This window comes from Orussus abietinus, unplaced genomic scaffold, assembly GCF_000612105.2.
Source record: "Orussus abietinus isolate OABI.00-Male unplaced genomic scaffold, Oabi_2.0 scaffold9, whole genome shotgun sequence".
Taxonomy (NCBI): domain Eukaryota; kingdom Metazoa; phylum Arthropoda; class Insecta; order Hymenoptera; family Orussidae; genus Orussus; species Orussus abietinus.
In genome coordinates, this window is record NW_019396004.1 from 2321022 (window position 1) to 2342172 (window position 21151).

General features: G+C 52.9%; 2 protein-coding genes across 3 annotated transcripts; one reads left to right on the forward strand and one right to left on the reverse strand.

The window, feature by feature from the left end:
* Positions 1-24: 24 nt before the first annotated feature.
* Positions 25-4214, forward strand: LOC105701033 (mRNA-decapping enzyme 1A). Of its 2 annotated transcripts, none has more exons than XM_012427430.2 (4): positions 25-415; positions 796-1240; positions 1318-1815; positions 1900-4214. In XM_012427430.2, the coding sequence occupies exons 1-4, from the start codon at positions 207-209 to the stop codon at positions 2131-2133; spliced, it is 1386 nt and encodes a 461-aa protein (XP_012282853.1). In that variant the 5' UTR covers positions 25-206; the 3' UTR covers positions 2134-4214. The 2 variants fall into 2 exon arrangements, with proteins under 2 accessions (XP_012282853.1, XP_012282854.1); XM_012427431.2 differs by lacking the exon at positions 25-415 and adding an exon at positions 433-529 and having other exon boundaries at positions 1900-3241.
* On the reverse strand, positions 3372-20882 carry LOC105701034 (BMP and activin membrane-bound inhibitor homolog). Its single transcript, XM_012427432.1, has 3 exons — positions 20459-20882; positions 5112-5381; positions 3372-4483 (listed from the first exon to the last, which is right to left on the reverse strand). Exons 1-3 carry the CDS (start codon positions 20589-20591, stop codon positions 4230-4232), a joined length of 657 nt encoding a protein of 218 aa, XP_012282855.1. The 5' UTR covers positions 20592-20882; the 3' UTR covers positions 3372-4229.
* Between the last annotated feature and the right edge of the window lie 269 nt (positions 20883-21151).

Consider the following 21151-nt stretch of genomic DNA (forward strand, 5'->3'; position numbering starts at 1 on the left):
ATCGCCAAACCAGTATGGCGTCTTCCCGACGAGCAGCTGCCTGCGTCAGTTCAAAATACGCGCAATTTCTAAGCGAGTTCGTTACCGAGCCAAGCGCGATCAGTTAACCTAGAAGCGCGCCACGCCGAGGAAGCAGGTTAGCACAAGAAGTGCCTTCCAGTGATCGAGCTTTCGTCGGTTTCGTGAATTCCGCCAGTTTCAACGAGATGACGGACCTGACCGAGCTAAGGATGAACGTGGCCGCTCTGAAGAGGGTCGACCCCTACGTCAAGGATATCATAGAGACCGCTACCCATGTAGCCCTTTATACATTCAATACCGAGAACAACAAGTGGGAGAAGACCGATATAGAGGGCGCGCTCTTCGTATATTCCAGGAACGGAGAGCCCTATAACAGCATCCTCATCATGAATCGGTACTTAGTATTTAAGATTTAGCATTTAATAGCTTTTGTAGTACTCGATGCGATGCTCAGCACCACGGATGAAGCAGTGGAACGATCCCCAGGATAGGAGATCGGCTTTGATAGGTGATTGTAGTATATCTATAGATTAGAGCACTTTAAAGCTTAATTAGATTTAATTAGAGCTTGTGTTAATTTTCTTTATAAAGTATTGTCTAGTTTTTCTAAGGCTTTACTTGGGAGAATTTTATTTGCTGAGTAGGGGTAAGAAAGGATTCATGTGAAAATTTTGTAGGTTGTGCATAACCTTTGATTGTTGCATTGGAAAGCATCCGTGAACTGTATTTTGAGGTTAACTGCTCACTGATTTGTTTTGTTTTGTTTTGGTTTAGGCTAAATACGAAGAACCTCATGGAGCCAGTCATGCAGGGCCTAGATTTGCAGCTGCAAGAGCCATTCTTATTGTATAGAAACTGGAAGTGCAACATTCATGGAGTCTGGTTTTATGATAAAGAAGATTGCGTGCGCATAGCTACGATGCTGCATAAGTTGGTTAAGGAGCTGGAGGATGACAGAAAGTCGACGAGTAAGAGTCTGATGAAGTGCAAGAAGAATCTCGGACCTGATATGAGTAACGTCGATATATACAGTATGCTAAGTAAGGCTCAGGAGGATTTTAATATCAGCAAGGCAAGCGATAGAGGAGGAGGAACGACAGCTGAGAGCAAACCTCTGGTTAATACTATCTTAGGGGATAGTACCTCCAGCCCGCTGAATGCTCCTTTGGGTCCTGACGTTACGTCGCAAAGCGTAATGGATTTCTTTGCAAAGGCTAAGGTGATTAGACATTCGATAGAGCATAGATTTATTGTTTGATCTAGTGCCAAAAATTAAAAAGGTACTTTCGATTTTAGGTTAACCCAGTGCACTTCAAGCCTGGAGATCAACCAGCCCCAGGAAACGCAGTTACTCTTCCAGAAACCAAGCCTCTCCTGGCTCGCTTAATGTCTCACCCTGCAGCTCACACTCTGGAGCACATCGAAAAACAACAGCGCTCCACAACTCCACAGCCAGTGCCACCTTCGCAAGTGCAGGCTCCACAGCCCACTCCCCTTGGCACCATGAACAACGTGGGCTCTGCCTCTAACAGATCAAAAAGGCGAACCAGAGCTCCTTCGCAATCAGAAACCGTTGGAACCAATGCATTACTGAGAGAGCTGCCGGCTCACTTTATGAATCAGTCGGTTACTCAGAGTGCCAGTGACTCAAATGGCTCGACCAGTTTCCTCAGGATACTGACACCCACTACAAACGTCGGCACCACTATGACCAACCACCAGACCTCTGGTCTCTCCAGTACGAACAGTGGCAACCCTTTCGCAACCCTCTTTGCACATGCAACCATCCCTACGGTGAGTTTAAAAAAATCTCCAGTTAAAAAAAATACATATAATGCCATTTGAATTTGAATTAACATAAATTCTAATTAATGGCAGAGCTCCGATGACGTGGTTGGCTCTTCGCTGTCAGGCTCTGGGTCTGCTCCAGCTCTGATGCCCCCGGTGATGTTCTCCGCACCAAGTCCTCAAGAACCTCCTGCGAGACCCCTCGAGCCCCTGACCAGGAACCAACTTCTGCAAGCCTTCAATTACCTGCTAACCAGCGATCCTGACTTTGTGAACAAGCTCCACGAGGCCTACGTCAAGTCCTTCGGCGAGATCCTCTCCTAGGCCCGGCGCTGGTGGAACCCTTCCCGAAAAACCGAGCCCGTCACACGGGCTGTGATGGACAATGGCGGCGCGCGAATCGCGTTCGCGCGACCAGGTGCCGGAGCCAACACGTCCGAATCGGTTCCACCACCCTGGACGACGCTGTCGGGCACCTGGGACGCCAGATTTCGTCCAGAGCCAGACTGATCGCTTAGACGAGACGCTAGGACACTGAACTACGCTTTGCACGCTGTAAAAAAGAAAGATGAAGTGGTTGTAGAAAAAAAAAAAAGAGAGAAGGGACAGCGACTACTCGTTAGACTGTTGAGACACGTAGACTGCTCCCGGACTCGAGGAACTTGAGACGACTCGCAATCGACTTCTTCTTTCTTTCCTTTACAGTGCATTTACCGTTAAGAATCCATTTTCCGCGACGAAGCGGCCAAAACAAGGCCACAGAAACCGAGAAAATCGTACGGGGAGAAACGTTGGGTCCTCCGGCAGGACTTCGCCTCCGGTGTTGCTCCGCGCGAGTGCAGAAATCCCCTAGAACGTCGGTGTATTAACGTTGGATGCATTTTCCCTAGTTTTCTTTTCGACTTAACCGAGGATTCGCGGGGGGTCCCGGGAAGCCAGTGGCTCGGGAGGTTTTTGTTTTTTTACATACGAGTGCTGGGCGAAAGGCGGCACACGGAGCCGTGGGCGAAGCTACCGTCGGACGTGTCGTACGATTCTAAACTGTGATGCCAAATCAATTATATATTATACAAAGTGGAGAGGAAAACGCTCGTGGTTGACAGAGGGAGAGAATAAGCGCGATCGGGTTTCGGTGGAAGAAAAATGTCTATTTTATAGAGTAACGACACACCCTCTCACATGTTCGGTGTCGACACGACACTCGCGTATCTTGCGTTTGTCCCTGCGAGTGGAGAAGCGTGAAATAAACGAAAAGTACGAGATCTGCTGGAGTCACAAGGTCATATTGAACATTTTTCTTCCGTTCCGCAGTAATTTAATTTAGGAAAGTGCCCCGTTGTTAAATATGGAAAATCTGGAAGATCTAGAAAGCGGAGTAGTTGGCCCGTCCTTCCTCGGTGAACGGTCCAGATTTAATCCGCCGTTATCCGTTCTAATTTCTGCTTCCGGATACCAGGCGATTCCGACGAGACGAGAGTTTAAGGGGCATCGGACACGCGAGGCCAAATCCCTCGCGAAGGAGATCCTCCAAGTAACGCAACCGGATGCACCGCAACGTCGTGTCGAATAAACAAACGGTTTATTTATTTTTCCCAGCCGAACAAGCTTCCTCTCTCGGACGCTCGCTTCGAATCGAAATATTGTGGGAAATTATCGCTAATATTAATAAGGGGGAGAGACAGCAAGTCGTGTGTACAATATTTACAGGAAGAACCACGTCAGGGTAGAGACGTGGAACCTCCCGAGCAGAGGCCACTTCCGTGAAAATGTTTTAGAAAATCTGCCCCCCCGGGGGAGAACGGAAAAGTGACTCTTCGAGAGTCGCTTGAGAGGCACTTCCAAGGCACGCGGGTGGTGCCCTGCTCGAGAGGGATGCGTGGGGTTACGGTTTCACGACGATATATTTATATTTATATTTATATATATATATATGTATATAATTTACAAATTGGTCGCTCCGTCATTAGATTCACAGCCAAGTGGAGCCGCGCTCCGGCCCGCTAGCTTTCCTAACAGACTTAATCGCTACCTTACGGGGTCGAGCGTATAAAAAATATATGATTTCCATCAGTCGAGGACAGCGCGAGCGGTTCCGCACCGTCGAGATGAACGTCTAGATGACGAATCGTCCAGCTCCTCGCTATATGCTAAGTAACAGTATCTTTACAACCGACCGCAGCCGCAATAAGGCCCAGAAATTTGAGAATCAACCCCGGAGAGAATCTTATCTCGAGTGAATCGCGAACGACCACCAGGGCGCGGTGACGAGTCGCTGCTGGCCCCTGGTAAGAGAGACAATCGCCCTTAACGAAGCAGCTCCTCTGTTTTAGGACCCGTCGTTCGAGAGAAGAAAGGAAATACGAAAGCAAGAGAGCTGACGGGACGGGAAGTGTCGAGTCTTTGGAAGTGTCCGGTCCCCTTCAGACGAGAGGCACTTTCGGCGTCCCCAGCAGCGGAGGGGCACCATCGGGGGTCCTGTGGGGCCCCAATTTGTCGTTCTGCGTGGGGATTGGCTGCAGCAACCTGATCGCCAGGCTGGCCAGGATCAGCAACGCCACCAGGCCGCAAATCGGGACCGCTATCGTTGCCGTCTTGAACCATCCGTCCGTACTTTGGGCCCCATGGGCCGTTGGCTGGATCGGGCCCAGGAACGCCCTCTGGTCGCCCAACAGAACTGGAAACGAGAAACGAGGGTCAATAACAGAGGCTTTTGGATCCAGGAGTACCAGGGGGAGGGCATCTCGTGTCATTGGCACGACGGAAAGGAGAACGACGAAGATCCCTCGGGGGCCTTTAAGGTTCACCGAGCTCTCCCTCCCTCTGTCGGCAGAACCTGTTCCCAATCTTTTACGAAGAGATGATTGCCACGGCCACAATTACGCGGCTTAATTGGAGAAGCGAAAGCGTTGCACGGAGCTCTAGGTGTACGGTGCAGCCTGGCCAGGCCTCGAGCCTTCCGCGCACGTTGAGCACCTCCGGCACCTACAACCACCTACTTTCCCTCCGTGTGCCCGCGAGACGACGTAAGCATACTGCCATTAGGGGTATTGATAAAAATTAATACGAGGGACACGGATAGAAAATCCACGGTCTTTTGCGGCGTCTCATCATCCTTTATACGCGCAACCACACTTCTTTTTTTTGTAGGCACCGAATGCACATCCCAAGCCCCGTTTTATGACCCTAGGTTGATCCCCTCGGTTTGCCCATTTGCGATAAATTTATGCAATAATTAATTAGCATTAATGAAAGTGAAGTGCTGTGCGAGGTGAAAGATGAAGAGTGAAGAGGACGATGCCTACCTTGAAGAGTCTTGTTCAGCCTACTCCTCATGGCCGGGCTGTCCACGTGGTTGCAGAGGTCCTGCTCGCAGCACAGGAACCCCGTGGGACACTGGCGCTCCTTGAAGCTCTCCTCCAGGCATCCATGGGAGCTGTGCTCCGGCCTCAACAGGGAGGGGTTCGTACTGGAGGGCAACTCGGTGAAGCAGCCTCTACCTCGGCACATGTACCCCTGGGACACGCATTCTGGCTGGTTGCAGTAACACCTCACCTCTCGCACGCCTCGGGAATCTGGAAACCAAGATCGACGATCGCAATGATTACCAACCCATCATCACCGGCAGGCTGCTTGCACATAACGGAGTTCCTGAAACTCCTGGACGAGACGCACGGCCATCACTGACTTTAAATAAATTTCAGTATTTGGATAAGGAACGATATCAAGACGGATACAGGACTCGCGAGGAATTCGTGGCTTTCCGGGAGGAAAGCCCGCTTATCGCCTCGACGAGTCCTCGATTGAGCCACTTTGTACCGAGGACGATATCAGGAATGAAATGCTATCATTTGTATTCTCCTGTATCGTCCTCGGAGGGCCTGGTCGGAGAATAATTGCGAGTGCACTTAGGGACGGGCAGGGATCCCAGCCATCTCCCGAAGCGCATCGAATCAAAGGCGAATCATTATCTCCGGCGAATGCCGGCCGCTAATGAGTGGCCGACTGGAAGTCGTAAAAGATAAGGCCCCGTCCCTCGGCTCGCCCGGGGAGGGTCTCCGTCTTTTTCTTTCCCTATCTTAAATCCGCGCGCATGTGGCCGTGCGCGTGGAAATCCATACAGGAATAAAGCAGCAAATCTGCGGATTCACGAGGTCGCAAGCTGGTACGCGTGTGCACCATCGGCACAGACTTGCTGTGCGTGCAGTGCGCTCGAGTATGGCTCCCGGCAGATGCACGCCAGAGTGGATGCACTTTATCGGCGGAGAGAAGTTCCTCCAAGACGAGGGACGAGAGCGGATCGCCTCTCTGCGTCGGACCTCTCGCCGCTGTGTTTCGCAACAACCGGCCAAGATTTGTGCCGGGCTCCGGCTGCCCTTGTACTCGCGATTCGTCTTAATCCCGTCTTAATCTCAAGAGCTCGGGGAATTGCTACTCCCCTCTCCTGGATTTATCTCCCTGCGGCGACTCGCCCGGGAGGATTTGCATCGGGGCTGAGCCGAGTCCCGCGCCAAGCGCATACGTGTGCGCGAAGGCCGCCGAGTCTCTTTACGACAGGGATCGACCTCACGATCGGACGGACATTAATATCTCAATTCTGAGAGCTTATTAGCGGATTTAAGCCGCGACGAGAAGGAAACCTCGCCGATGACGATCTTGACCGATGATTTAATGAATAATTAGGGAAATTTGACGTGTGAATTAGGCCGTCAGGGGGTGCAATTAGGAAACCGGGGCATTAAGCAAACATTGCAGCGTGACTGGGCCGAAGCGGGCCGGTCGTCAATTTTTCAGGCCCCGCATCAGGGCCCGATCTCTCCCCTCCGAATCTGTCGGTCTCTCGCTAATAAGCCAGCGGCAGCATACCCCTTTGCCGGTGCCGGAGCTCACCGAGGAGTAAAAAGGGCTAAAACAGCCGAGTCAGAAAAGGAAGATCAAGGCGGAGGAGGGAAGGGAGGAGGCATGCGGCGACCGAGGCTGCCTCCCGTCGGAGGCCCTTCCTCTACGAGGGGTCTTGGGACCCAGTGGGAGCGAGAAGGACGCATCGTGCTGGACCCAGCGGGTGCGAGCGAGACGAACGCCCTCGAGATGGAAGCCAGAGACGGCGGCGCGTGTGCGTGCGTGGAGATGTTTGCGCTGGAAAATAAAAGCACCGGCTAGGGGCCCAGCAGCGGGAGGTCGAGAAGAAGAAGAGGGCCCCGAAGAGGAGATACAGGACGGCGGGAGGAGGAAGCCGGGGCAGGCCCCTCCGAAAACAAACAGACGGCTCGGCGGGGCCGTTCGTTATGCGTCCGAGGTATATTAATTATTTTCCGACAAGCCCCCCTTATTGTTCCCTCCTGTTTTTTAGGCCGCCAGACCGGCTCTCGATCATGAACTACGGGGAACGTCTGCGAACCCGGGTGGACGATCCTAGGCGGCCTGAAAAAAGGCTGATCGGAACTGGTGCACCGCGACCTCGACATAGTGAGGACCGATCATCCAAATTTGGATGATACGCTGGCTGGGGGAAGGATATTTTGTCGCTAAAATAATATAAGTGAGCGATGAAGAGAAAGGAAGGAATTTTACTTAACCCGGATTTCGATCCAGATCCTCGGCAAAGCGTCCACCAGGCTTTTTTACCTTCTACCCGCCCAAGCGAGATCGAAGATAAATCACTTTCCAATCGAATCGCTCGAGAGTCACCGTTAGCTAGCCGCAACCGAATTAGGATTGCGGAATGATCGAAGAGAGAGAGACCTATTAATTAATCAGCCCTCCTTTCCATGGCCTGCGGTCGTGGTGGGCTCCGGGGAAGGTGGCCTGGAGGCACTCGGTCAATATTTGTTTCTCCTGTCTCACGGGAGGATACAAATCGTTGCCGGAAGAGGGACCTGCCACTCGGAGGGAGAAGGAGCAAACTTGTACGCTTTACGACTTAACGGTTAAAACGGCTTCTCGTCGCACCGATGGGAGCCGAAACCGAGGATGGAATTTCGGTCATGGAGTCCCATGGGACGTCCCCCTGACGGCGCCAACTGCCTTGGAGCTTTGAACCTTTCTTCCGGCTCCGAACCTACCTCATAAACTTTGAGAACCAACTGACGGAACTCGGAGATCGACGGAACGTCCCAAAGGATTTGGACCGAGAAACTCCTGTCCGGTGTCGCGACGATCACTCCTGACTCATTCGTCAGGGATTCGTGTCCAGCTCCGCTACGTGAGAGCATTCCCTCTGCACCTGTGGAGCCCAGGGGCCAGGAGCCTTCTCGGAATGCGGAAAAAATCCACCGGAGGACGAGAGGAGGCACCAGAGATGTCCCAGGGACGGGAAGAGGATCTCGAGGATCTCCGGCGATCTTTCAACGGCGACCTGACGTCGCGCACTTCAGATATCACCGGAGGATAACGATGGGATGACGAATGGAGGGTCCGAGGAGTCCCTGAAATCGTGGACCATTTCTTCCGTTTCTTTTCCCTCTCTCTTCCCCTCTCTTTTGAATAATCGCGACGCTGGCAATCCCTGGACTCTTTAAGCAGCTCTCGGGCAGGTGCTAATCAGAGAAGCAGGAGTTAGGGCCCCGATCGTAACGGAACGATCAGGTAGGGTCGTAAACCGATGCAAGTACTACTTTGCGATGAGCGGCTCCGAGCTGGGACTCACCTGGCTGGGCTGAAGCTCCAGCAACTCGCCATTTTACACCCTTTAAGGCGCACTCGATTGCGACTCCCTGGACGACCTGGTACATCGGCAGGTGCCAACGAGCTCGACAATTGTCGCGGCTGGACGTGTCGGATCGTTAAACGGAAACCTGACAGGTTGAAGAAACAATGGCGAGACTAGGGATTTACCGGGACGGCGTTGACGCTCTTCGGGGTCGTCATGACAAACCCTGGTCGACGGTTCTATCGTTAACCAGGTCGTCGAAGACAACTCCAGGATTATAAATGACAACGGTAGCTCGACGTGGCGCTGAATGACTTCCTGGAGGTTTGCCCAGGCAAACGCAGTCTCGTCGTAACCCGGTAACGGGCAAATAATGATCGTCCTCGTGGCCGAGGGATTTGTTTGAACAGCTCTTGGAAGAAGTGAGTATTGTCGACGGGCAAGGCCTCGAACACCTCGACAAGCTGTTCAAACAGCCCTGGGGAAGACTGGGGTTCAGAGTTCCCCGCGTTCCCTTTGCCCCTTGATGCTTTTTATATAAAACCTTTATCTCCCCTCGACGCGGACCCCACTAAATATGTTTTTACCGTCTTTATATTAGCGAGTTAATGGTCCCCGTGGATATTTACGACCCGGCCGGACGCTCCTATGGCCACTCGAAAAACCGGTCGAGTCCTCTTCGCGGGGGGCCTCGAGACCTCGTTGGAAACACATCTCATTTATACCCGCGGCAAAAAAAAAAAAGAAAAATGTTTCACTGCTATCCGATGCGCGCGTACTGGACTGTGTAAACTATTACGCGTTATTGCATCCGGACATTGGAACGGTTCGTCCCTCTCAGCTGATAGGCACCTTTTGGACCTACTCCTTGGGACCTAGGGTGAGAGGCTCGAAATCATTATCAATGGCTCATGGAAGGTCGTGTCTCCGTTTAAGGGACTGGTGCAAGGATTAAACGGGGAAGAGGTGAAAAAAAAAATTCAAGTCTGGACGCTTCGCGGGGGGTCCACGTGGCGGCCCTGTCGGGGGGACCTTGAAGAGCGTTCCCCGGCTTGGCAGGTGCGGCTTTCTCGGCGAATTAAACGGTATCTCGGGCTGTCACTGCTGTCAGCCGACGGAGATATAATGGCACCGGCGACAGCGGGGCAAGGGAGAGGGCAAGAGGCCCGGGGCCATCTTAGGACCCCGATGCAAAGTGTTTCGGGGAACGTTGCTGGTCCCAGTCGTCGACGACAAGTGCACGCTCGCCTAATGGACCCGCTTTTTGGTCCCTTTTTCGAGCCGCTGGACTGGTCAGCGACCAGGGCTCTCAATAAAGGTTTTGCTCCTTTTCCGAGGCATTCTACCGGTGGTCTCCCCGGGTCCTGGCGGGGTTCGCCCGAGAGCGGATTCCAGGATGCCCGAAATGCGGACCACTTAAAGCCTTCCCCTAATTATTTGCTGGCCGATACTCTTGGCCATTTCTCTCGGTGGCTTCGGCTCCCGTGGTTCCTACGGCGAACATTGACATTCCCACGGTAGCTGTCAGTTAGTTTCCATTTTTATTCCCCCGCAAACTCTTCGCGATGGGGGGCGGACGCGTCCGTCGCGGGACCAAGATGGCCGCCGGGTCTTTAAATTGTTTATCCAGCGGCCCCCGTGCTGCCTGATCGCCTCTTTATAATCCTCGGTAGCGGCTTCTGCATTTATACCGCGAAGACCCATGATCCCATCCCGGTTGTTGGTTTCTGCGTAGACCCCTTGGATTTATTTCGCCATTTGCCCCTCTGCCAGGAAGTGGAAGAGGAGTCGCGCCGATGAAGAGGCCACCGAAGGAGGCTGAATGGACCAATTGGCGAGTGGAAACGATTCGCGTCTGGACCCACTCGTGAATATTGAAAGGCCCTCCGATGTGAGCAGAAGAAGATGGCCATTATGCGTTCCTTCGACGGACGTCGAGGCGTAATTCGACGCGACGGGGGCAGAAAAAGTCAGACATCGACCGGGAGACCTCGGAATCGATGCCTGGCTCGTTTGCGACCCTTAGGGAAGGAAATGATTTACTTGGCGGCTAATCGTCGTGACCCCCGACTCCCTTTTCACGTCCCATTGGTCGCCAGCTTGTCAACGCCACTCGAAGAAATTATTTCCCGGGGGAGGTTAATTTAGAATAATTAAAAAAGTGAAACCAGGGTATTCTGCGTCGGTCGCAGTAGAGACAAAGAGCCTCCAGGGGGAATCTGGAGGAAATGGACGATTTTTTTCCCGGATACAAGTTGCAATCCGGAGGTTAGAGACCTTCAAGATAAACCCAATCGAACGAGATCGATGGGATACCCTGTTTCCGGAGATAAACGACCCTTCAACGAGGACAGGGCCTTCGAGCACCAGCGAAATTCAGCCGAGTAATCCGAGAAAATGAAACTCCGTTTCGGGACTGTCGGCCCGAAATTCCGAGACAAAGGGAAGCGACTTAGGTGTGCACCGGCCCGGTATTTGCAGGGCCTGCAAACCGGCCGACCATCGGTCGGTTCGGCCACAACCGACCATTAAGGAGATAGCCATGGGTCGGGCCTCGAGACAGAGAGAGAGAGAAGGAGGGCCGGCAATTAGCAAGAACAATAGGGACGGAACTCTTCTTTCTGGGAAGAAGGAGGATCCCTGGAGGCCCTGGGCCGGGGCTCGCTAGGTATTAGACACCGATGAGGGAGTATACCTCTTACCGTCCCTGGTTATGCCTGAATTTGTGAGAATATATACGCGTATCCTTCGTCTACGAGCCAAGAAATCCCTAGGTACCGTTTTCTAAATAGTCGTCTATCTACAAAAGCTCCCCCGAAAATGCCACTCCCTATCCTCATTGACCTCGACGCCATATTGGAAAGACTGGGGTCCGCCATTGGAGACGTTCCTTTAACTATTTAATGCTGGACCTGTGACTCCGAAATTGGGGGAATTAGCTGAGTGGAGTCTTGTCTAGGGTACAGGGATAATAATCCGAGTGCATACGCGTTCGTGTAAAACGCAGCACATACGTGTCGACCTGGGCACGCGGATTTCGGGTCCGGAGGAAGCTCTGGCCAGGCGAAGGCAGGTTTTCAGCCCGGTAACCAATGATTAGCCCTACTTAACTCTCGTCTTCGAGGGCCTCGGCCCGGCAGAAGTAAAAGGCAACGTCATCAATTATATGCAATTGCCAAATTGCTCCAAATTATACGCGCCCGATGCCGCCAAGACGCCATAACTCTTCGGCCTCCTCCCCGGCGGCCCCTCGTCTCGTCGCAAAATGGCGGAATCCACCGAGGGCCAATTTCACCGAGACCGGCACGTCCCGTATTTTCTCGCATCTTACTCTCTGTATTTTTTCCACTTTTTTTCTTTCATTCACTCCCCGCTCGTCATTTTCACTTAATCGTTTAATTGCGGCCGATCGAAAGGGAATCCGCGAATTGGATTCGGCGTCGGTAACTCGGCTTACCGGGCCGGGAGTAATAACCCGCCGTTAATGGTTCCGCTTTTTACCGACCCCACTTCTTAATGGTCCCTGTTAATGGGCATGAATCTCTGCCGACTGTCTGCACGATATTCGTGACTCGAGCGGTCCATCTCGCCGCACTGTAATCTCCTCGTTTATCCCCCTTCAGTCCGGAGTTTGCGACGGATAAATGGCCGCCGCCGATCGGCCAGTACTTTGACCACTCGCGATAATCAATTTCACACGATCCCCCGAGTTACAAAGCCTCGGGAAATGCTCTCGGGACGTTTTTCAAAGTCGAGGAGAGAGAGAGAGAGAGATGTGCGCCGTCTAATTTTAAAGCGTGCCGTCATGCCGACTATCTCCCCGGCGGAGATATTCTTTTTTCTTCTGGTGGATCTCGATTCGACCCCGGTTTATTCGGTTTGGATAGCAACGATAACGAGACAAAGTGCCCATAGCAAGTGAAATCATGCCAAACATCGGTTACCACCGTCCCTATCCATGAAAATGCCACGTGGACCAGTCTGCACGGCGTTCTCCAAAATGGCGGCGTGCAGATGGCTCAATCCGCGCGCGCATCGTCTTTGTTCATCGGCGCCAGAATTAATCCGCTAATCACGTGCTTTGCCGACGATTTGGCCGGGATTTCAGAACTCCGAGCCGAGGGTGGAGATATTAACGGAGATACGGAAAGTAGGGGAGAAAATATCGGATCGAGTTAGCGATCCGTGGTGAGGTTAGACGACCGTTGCACAAGTCACGTCCCTGGGGAACCTGCATCGTCCAGTCGCGATCGCAGCTGCGATATCCCGGTGAATTAAACCTAATGGAGGCGAAGTTAACGCAATTAACGAAACAAATCGAGGACGGTTGATCGATGCCGATCGATTTCTCGCGCGAGCGGATATCGCCGCGTGATATCCGCGAGGGGTGTAAAATCGGCACGAGCCGGTCGTAACGATCGGGAGTATTAAGACGGCCTCGGAGTGGTTATGCAAATAAATCCCCTCGGCACTCCCGATTAATAGATGCTTTTGTTTTATTCACCGCGGACGCCGCGATAGCCCCTCGGTAATGCCACGAGTATGCAGAGCGGAGTCTTCGACTGCGCGTCTCCTCTCCTAACAATATTACTTATTATTAATTGTTAGGAACTAGAACGACGTATCCGAGATCAGGCCGACCGCCAAGGCCCCTGGGCTCGGCCTGGGAGATTTTTGCACGCGATTACGACGAGATCCCGCGATACATATCGGGCCCCGTGTGGGAACGAGCCCAGCAAAGCTCTGTGCCAATTATCTGGCAATTGCGCGAGGAGGGAAAAAAAAAAAGGAAAAAAAAAATCGGGGAAGGGCGAACTTCTCCCGCGTTAGTATCGGCACACGCGAGCTGATTTCACGGCGTTGGATTAAGTTCTTATCCCTCCTGCGATTTCCTATTTACGATTTTCCGAGCGCGAGGCCCCCGGAGAGCGCGACTTCGTTAATGCTTTTTTTTGCACTCCGAAATGAATTCCCTTCTCGAATCGCGACGCGTACTTATAGGCGGCGAAGTTCGCCGGAATCCGGCGAGTGGGCAGATATTTGTACACCCGTCGACGTGCATAATCCTCTCGGGAACGCGTTCTGGAAAGATTGCATCTAATTGATCGCCCCGTAGCGGGCCGCGGCGTATTAATTTCAATTAATCCTGAAATTAATCGCAATCCGGGGAGTGGGCCGAGAGCGTGGAACCGCGAGAGGCGATTGCGCCTTGCTCCGGCATTTTTATACGTCCCTTTTTATTTCCCCTCCCCTGTTTCCCTTTTCCTTTTCTTTCACTCCCCGACACGCATCGGTTGCCGATTACGGGCGAATGCATCGCGATTGCGCGACCGCGCGGATAAGACGGATACGTCAGCGAGCGGACGGACTCGTGCACGTCCACCTACGGTGTATATTTATAAATATCTCCTTGAAATCGCCGACATTGATACCCGGGACCCGTTGCGTCAGGAAGCGTAACGAGAGTTTACAGTTCCCTCCTCCACTTAGACTGCACTTCTACTGCACTTTGACTCCACTTTAACTGCACGTCTTCACCCCTCCCGAACGGTTCGATCACCCGAACGGCGATTAATCCGAGCAATTAGCTCGGCGATGACGAGTTATAAGGTTGACAGAAAGAAAGGTCTTAAGGTGATGTGAAAGTGCCATCGAAGAGGTTTTGTTTATAAAACTTTTCTCCCACCTCGATTTACCGGATAGTTTGACACTACAACGCGAATAGGGAGCCTATAAGGAAGGTCCTGAAACTCATGTAATTTCGATTCTTTTCAAATTTGTTTATAGGTATTTTAAAAATAGTTAATAAGAAATGAAATTTCGGGAGTTTCAGGACCTACCTTAGGGTCTCCATATTCACGTTTTAAAGTATGGAACGATTTGAGACACCCAGTTCTATGAAAAGTTTTATGAGCGATTGAGCTTTCGGATGCCACTTTCACATCCCCTTAATTTATTTTTTTTCCCACTTTTCTGCAAAACCCGACTTAACAAGCCGAACACTCGCGGGCTGATATCTTTCATGTTCTGATCGATGGGACCAATTTTCCCTATCACTGGACCACGTGGACCCTCGAGACAAAGACGAGTTGCCCGACCCGGATCCGATTGTTCATCTACTCGGCAATCTGGACATTGTCGCGGAGAAGTAATGGACGAGCAATCGCACCGTGGGGTTCGGCTTTCTCCGGGGCGCGAATCGGGCCCCAGGAAGCGCGAAAGCGAGCCGACGAGGCCCGATATATCGGGATACAGATCCAGCGACATTCTCCGTCCCTGCCGGACATTACTTATCCGTAGGCGAGTGTCACCACGGGGGAGTGGACCGACAGCTTTATTAATAGCTGAATTTTCCACGCCTCGGTGCCGGCTAGCGAGCTGACGATCGAATCCGCCGACGCATGCTTCGCCTTATTATAAATTTCCGTATATTTCCGTCGACATTCCCTGTGGATTTCCCATCCTTACCCGAATCTCCCTCAATTTCTCCAGCAAGCCCTCTTCCTCGCGACCTCCAACACCCCCCTGGTAAACCCTCACTTGCCAAATCCTCTTCGAGCGTTCCGCAAAGTTCCTCATCTCTTCTCCCGGGTGCCTATCGACGATCTCCGATGAAAAGCGACGAAGGGTCGCGTTCATTTAAATTCGACGCGTCCAGAGCCGCGCGCATGCGCGGGCCTGTGGATGCGCGCATACCCGAAGCGCACGCGTGTAAGTGCGCCGCGTCATATTGCATGCGAAATGCGGGATTAACATAAACGGCAAGGTGCGTACAGGTCGCGACATTACTGGCTTCGGAATCCATAAAAAGGCCCGACGACTCCTCGTTTTCCTCCTTCCGTTTTTTCTCACTTTCTTCGGTCTCGGTGGAGAGACTGCTGAGATCTCGACGAGCGATCCTCGACTTTTTCCCCGTCGGGGACGGAAGTCCCCGACCAAGATGGCCTCACTGGGGAGTTTCATCGCAGCGGGCCCTTTTCTGCATTAGTCTTCCGCGTTCGCCCCTCCTCGGCAAAATGGCCGGCAGCGAATGGTAAATGGCGAACGGTGGACACGTATGGACGGATATGCGCTCGGTAGCAGGCGATTAATCGTCCACGGTGTGTTCCACCGCTCGTGTGTGCGCATGAAAATGCCGGTGGCGCCTCTTGTGTGTGTGTGTGGGTGGGTGTACCCACAGACATTGCCGATGAACACGGGGAAAAAAGGAGAAACGAAATTCGTTACTCTCGGAACTCGAGGCTGGGCCCCCTGAAAATCCCTGTGCAGGTAATCTCCTCTCGTGTGCATTATTCCACGTGGACAGGGTGGACACTCTCGGATACTCTTGGACACCTTCGAATGCCCGTCCAAAAGGAACGACACACACAGAGGCATTCGGAGGCGCGCAAGAGCTCGTGCCTTCCTTGTATGTAGATGCACGTAGGAATACGTGCTCATTCCGCGCTGCCGCGCGGAATTACAACAAGTTTAATAAGACTGGACGTGCGTTCGAAAGCAGTTAAGTTATATTTGTACGGGCGCGCGTACGTGCGTACAAGTACGTACCGTACGCGTACCGTAAGTCGCCCCTCTCGGTTCGGGAGGCTTTCCTCTGTACGCGAAACTCGCCGATTCTCCCTAATTTGAGGGTATTTGTCGGTTAAACGACTCCTAGGTTTCTCTTTCCGGGCCTGGAGGCGAGGGAAACGAGTGTCGTAAGACCCCAGTCGAGAGGGATGCGGAAGAAGGCCGGAGAAGTGAGGTTAGGATGCCACTCCGGACGTGTCTGCGCGACCCGAGGTCAAATCCATCCCGAGAAGAGGACGAAGAGGATTCCCGAGTGAATTTAACGAGACGTCGCGAAAGGCAGGAGCCTTTTTAACGACGCTTCCTGATTTATCGCCGCGAGTCTCGTTGCTGCAACGAGGCCGGCCAGTAACGCACTTAGTGGGGTGTTTACGGCTCGGTGCGGCAATTACGATAGGTTAACGGGAAGCGTTGCCCCGGTATACGGCGGCGCCGTTAAAGCGCGATAATTCGTGCAAATGAGCCACGAATTCAACTCGGTTTGAGAAAATTGGCGGGAAAAGGAAGAGGGGAGCGAATAGGGGCCCTGGAGTCGCGGCCGTAATGGCGACACGAGGAAGCGGTAAATCAGTCGGGGATGATAAAGAGGACTGTAAAAGCGAGGAAGCGTAACAGTGGTATATAGAGGGGAGATAGAATGGATCCACGGAAGCCGCTGTAGCAGCCGTTTGAAGGATGATCGATCGAGTGGCGGATTTTTGGCGCCTCCTTCGACCTAGGGATGCCAAGATGTGGAGACAATGACCTTGTCACTCGACTCGAAATAGGCCGAGCTGGGAGGCGTTTACACGGAATCTTGGCGCCGAGGGATGCCACTGACCCAAATGCAGCCTCGTTTTGTTGGGGCCACTCGTGGGAGTGGTTGGAGTGCGAAGACCAGAGATCCGCAATTAGGCACTGCGTATCGAGGGCCGCAATTAGCCTGCAGATTCCCCGAAGGGGAGTGGAAAGGTACCTCGGAAGAATCGGGGCCTAGGGGTGCACCCAGAACCGGGGAAAAAAGGAAAAAGGGCAAGGGACAAGTGCGTCATCGACTATAGTCTGATCCACCACCACCTCCGAGACCGATTATATTGTATTAATGAGGATGATCTTTCGATTGGAAAGCCGTGAGCCAAGGCGTGTTCCACCATTGAGACGGGGAGTAATTCCTGGATCAAGACATGTACCACTTGCGAAACGGCGTCCCGGCAAATGCACCGCAAACGGTTCATCTTGATGGCCGGGTAAGAGCCAACCATAAGCTCGGCGTTCAAGGGTCCTATATGTTCCTCGCGGCTGGTAATATCGCGCAATTATATCGGGATAAATTGAATAAAGGAGGGATGGAGCGGCGCAAAAAGGGTGCCCGAGACTCGGTAGGAGGTCGTCGGCCTTGGGGTCCCAGATTGTGGAAAACTTTCTACTTCGGATCCGTTGGGAACGATTTACGCTCTCGGGGTCCTTCCGTGTCCTGGGATATGTAGGTGCATGTCGGAGCTGCATGGACGTGGTATAGTCCGTGCGTCTTCGAGGTAATTCATCGACGTACCTCGCGGGGATACTAGGGTCTCTAAACTGTTAATTCTCGTCTACGTGCGCGGTCATACACGCGCGGAACCGTCGTCCACTCGCTCGTCTCGTGGACGCCCATAAATCCTGGCTTCTTTACGTGTCGCCGTTATAGTTTCACTTCAAATCTCTTTTAATCTCATTGGCCACTGTCAACGCGGACGCTATTAATCTCCCCCGGGCTCGATTCCGTCGGATTTACATACGAGGTGTATGGGAACCGAGAGTGACCGGTTCTGGCCGAACTGGCCCTGACCGATCTTTGGATAGGAGCGTGATCGCGACTATTTTCGAGACCGATCGAATGAGATCTACACGGTTCCAGTTCCAAGACTTGAGACCTTTGCTTTTAACAAACCACCGGTGTAAACAAAAAAAACTCGCCGACCCCACGCTACCGGACGCGTGCCCGTTGGCGAGCACTCCACCTAGAAGCCGGGGCACAGGCTACCAGTCGCACACACATAAAAGCGACAGTCGTCACTTCCGTGTGCCAACCGCCTTCGAAGCGGCTCCTTTGCTACGGGGATCCGAATGGTACACCGGCATGGCCCCGGGCGCACATGACCGACACGTATCCTTTATATATGTGCATGCGAGAGAAGGAGAGAGACCGTTAGGGTGAAAACAGTAGACCGAGGAAGAAGAGGCACAGCCGATACGCACTCTTGCATTTCACACTTGCATGCTCCGTGCACCTCGTTGCGCCAGCAGGCGCCACCGGGGGGCAGGGTGGGGGTATATAAGCAGGCGCGCACCGCCGCGGGCGCTCACACCACGGCCGGACAGCGGCGCGGGCTGGTCAGAACCGAATTGGACCGGCGCGAGACACATCTAACTGCGGCACCCGGATTGACCTCGCGTTCCTGAACCCATCCTTTCGGACATGAGCGGTAATCAAGATCCCCTATTTCCAGCTTTCAAGCGAAGACGGACCCGGCGAGAAGATCAAGATCGCGTGATTCTGGATGATTATCAGGCGATCGTAGGTATAAATAGAGATACTTTTCTGACTAACTGGAGGATCAACCAGGGAAATGTTCCAGAAAACTTGATGTATATCACGGAAGGACGGTACCTCCGACTCGTCTCGATTCGTCTTCGTCGCGTGTCGCTTACCGACGCGTTCACGGACTAACGGTGGGAAGGCTTCCCTCGTTAGTCGCAACTAACGGGTCGGCAATTCCGGGATTTCGACTCGGCAAAAGGCGGAAGACGAGCCGAAGAAACGAGAGAGAACCATGCCTTGTGCCGTGGGGCCGAGAGAGAGGCCAACAGGCGCGAATCGCTTGGGGCGACGCATCGAGATCAATGGCTTCGGGAAGGCATACGCGATGCGTACACGCGTACCTATATGCGATGCTATACATAACGTACATAACGTGCATGTACGGCCGCGCATGCGTCACGATCGCGGAGAATATCAAGGCGAGATTGAGGATGCACCGTAACAGGCGCTGATTGGTCGAAACTAAGTGAAATGGTTTCCGTAAAACGAGCCCCTTAACTCAGCCATGTGCGTTTACGCACACTTACGCGTGTTCGCGAAGCACGCGTTTAGGTACGTGCATTTATTTATTCGCACTTGTTAAACTGTACGCGAGTGTGTGCGTTTCCGCGCGTATTTAGCCCGAGAACGCGAGGATGTGCACGCGTATATGCTTATGTATGTATGTATATAAGAGTTTCTACGTTTAGGCATTCTGGCGGGAATATGCTCGCTCACACGTACACGCTCGCGCGCACAAGTACTCGCGTGTACTGGCGCCCTCGCTCGTTTCATACATCGCGCTATCCGCGCGACTAGCTGGCGCCCGTCGCACACTTTATCGTCTTCAAACTCCGTGTATCGCGCCGAAGTAAAATTAAAATGTTTATTATTCCCGAAGCGCAGCGGCGCCGGGCGTCGCGGCGCCTGCGAGTTTGGCGAAGTTCGGCAGACCAGGATCCAGATTTCCGTTTTAAACGAGCCTCGGGCCTCACTCGTTATCGCCTCGATCGTTAATTGCCACGATTACGGTAATGGCGAGTATGTAACGGGCGATGTCGAGGCGCTCCAAATGATATCAAGAATTGCTCGAGCAGGCGGATGGCTTTGAGGTTATGTGGTGAAAGATTGGCGCGCGAAGCGCGGAGGGATAAATCGACGCGTGGCTTCGATCGGTATCGGAGATCGATAAGGGATCTATAGGTCGTTGATTTTGCGGTGGGGCTTGCGGTCGGCGATCGGCAAATCGGATCGGCCGCAAAGCGCGGCGCTCCCTTTACCGATCTAAACGTGACCAACGGTCTGTGCCGCCATCTTGGATCTAAGAACCACCGGCCTCTACTTCGTTTTAATTGAAAAAGTAGTTCTTTTTTTTTCCTTTCAACGAGCGTTATATTTTTAGACGGTGACCGATTTCGTAGGCCATCTTCGTTATTATATAAGTCGAGGGCTCTTCTCTCGTTTCTCCCTTTTGTCCGTCACGTGGCGCCGGCGACTTCCGGAAAAAGTGGAACGCATGCGTTCCTTTTGGCAGCGGTCGAGCCGGCACCGGCCCTTGGCGACGTCGCGACGCCGACGCCAAAGTGGTCCGCAGTGTCACCGGACTGACACGCACTGGTCGAAGACAAAGAGACCTTTGCCACCCGACTGCTTCTCCTTTTTCATCGTCCCTCTTCACTTCTCTTCCTTCATATCTACCGACTTTATAATTTTCTCGCAATAGCGGCCACCTTACTACTTATTTCTTTTGTCTCAAATTATTAATCCTTAAGAAAGTATGAGCGCCGTGTCCATTTTATGAATGATTCCCATAATTGAAACATAGTGAATTCAGAAATTGGGGAATTAAATCGAAGAAAGGCGTGAAAATATTAGGGGGAAAAAAAATTCCTCACCATTGCCATCGGTCGTCCTGCCCTCCTCTTCACCGAGGACCTCATAATCCCCGAAGTCCAGGTCGACGGAAGCGACGCCAGCGGCGACGGAGAGCGTCAACGTAGCGAGCGCGATGAGTTCCCTCGGAAGCATCTTCCACACTTGGCTCTCATAAAAACGAAGTCGGCAAAAGGAAACCGAATCCCCGCATGTATCGAAACCACCGGTCGAGTTCCCCCCGAAAATATGAATTCAAGGGAAAAAAGGAGGCCGACAAATCCGGAGCGTTACGAGAACGAACGCGAACGTGAAAGAGGAGTCGACGACCGTTCCTCGACTATCCCTCAGCAGTGGAACCTCATGTCTAATGAGACTTGCACGTCGCACGCGCGTCTCGTCCGTGGAGTGGTTCGGAAGCTTATGCGTGCGGAGACCCGTTTGCAGCGAGCGCTCGCAGGCGACTGAGGCGCCGGGACGTGGGGCGCCGCTGCGCCGCTCTCTGAGTCACTCGAGAGGGCGCCGGGGAACTCGAAAGCGCTGACTAAATCGCTCCCACACTTTCCTAGCCTAAGTGTGCGAGTGTACCCGATGGCGTTCCCGACGAGGGAATGCGCCGCGGCGCTGCATGGAGCCGTAAAGCGGTAATATTACCGCGATAACGCTGCCGAGAACGAGAGCGTCGTCGAGGCGCGTACTCCGAGGTTAGGAATCCG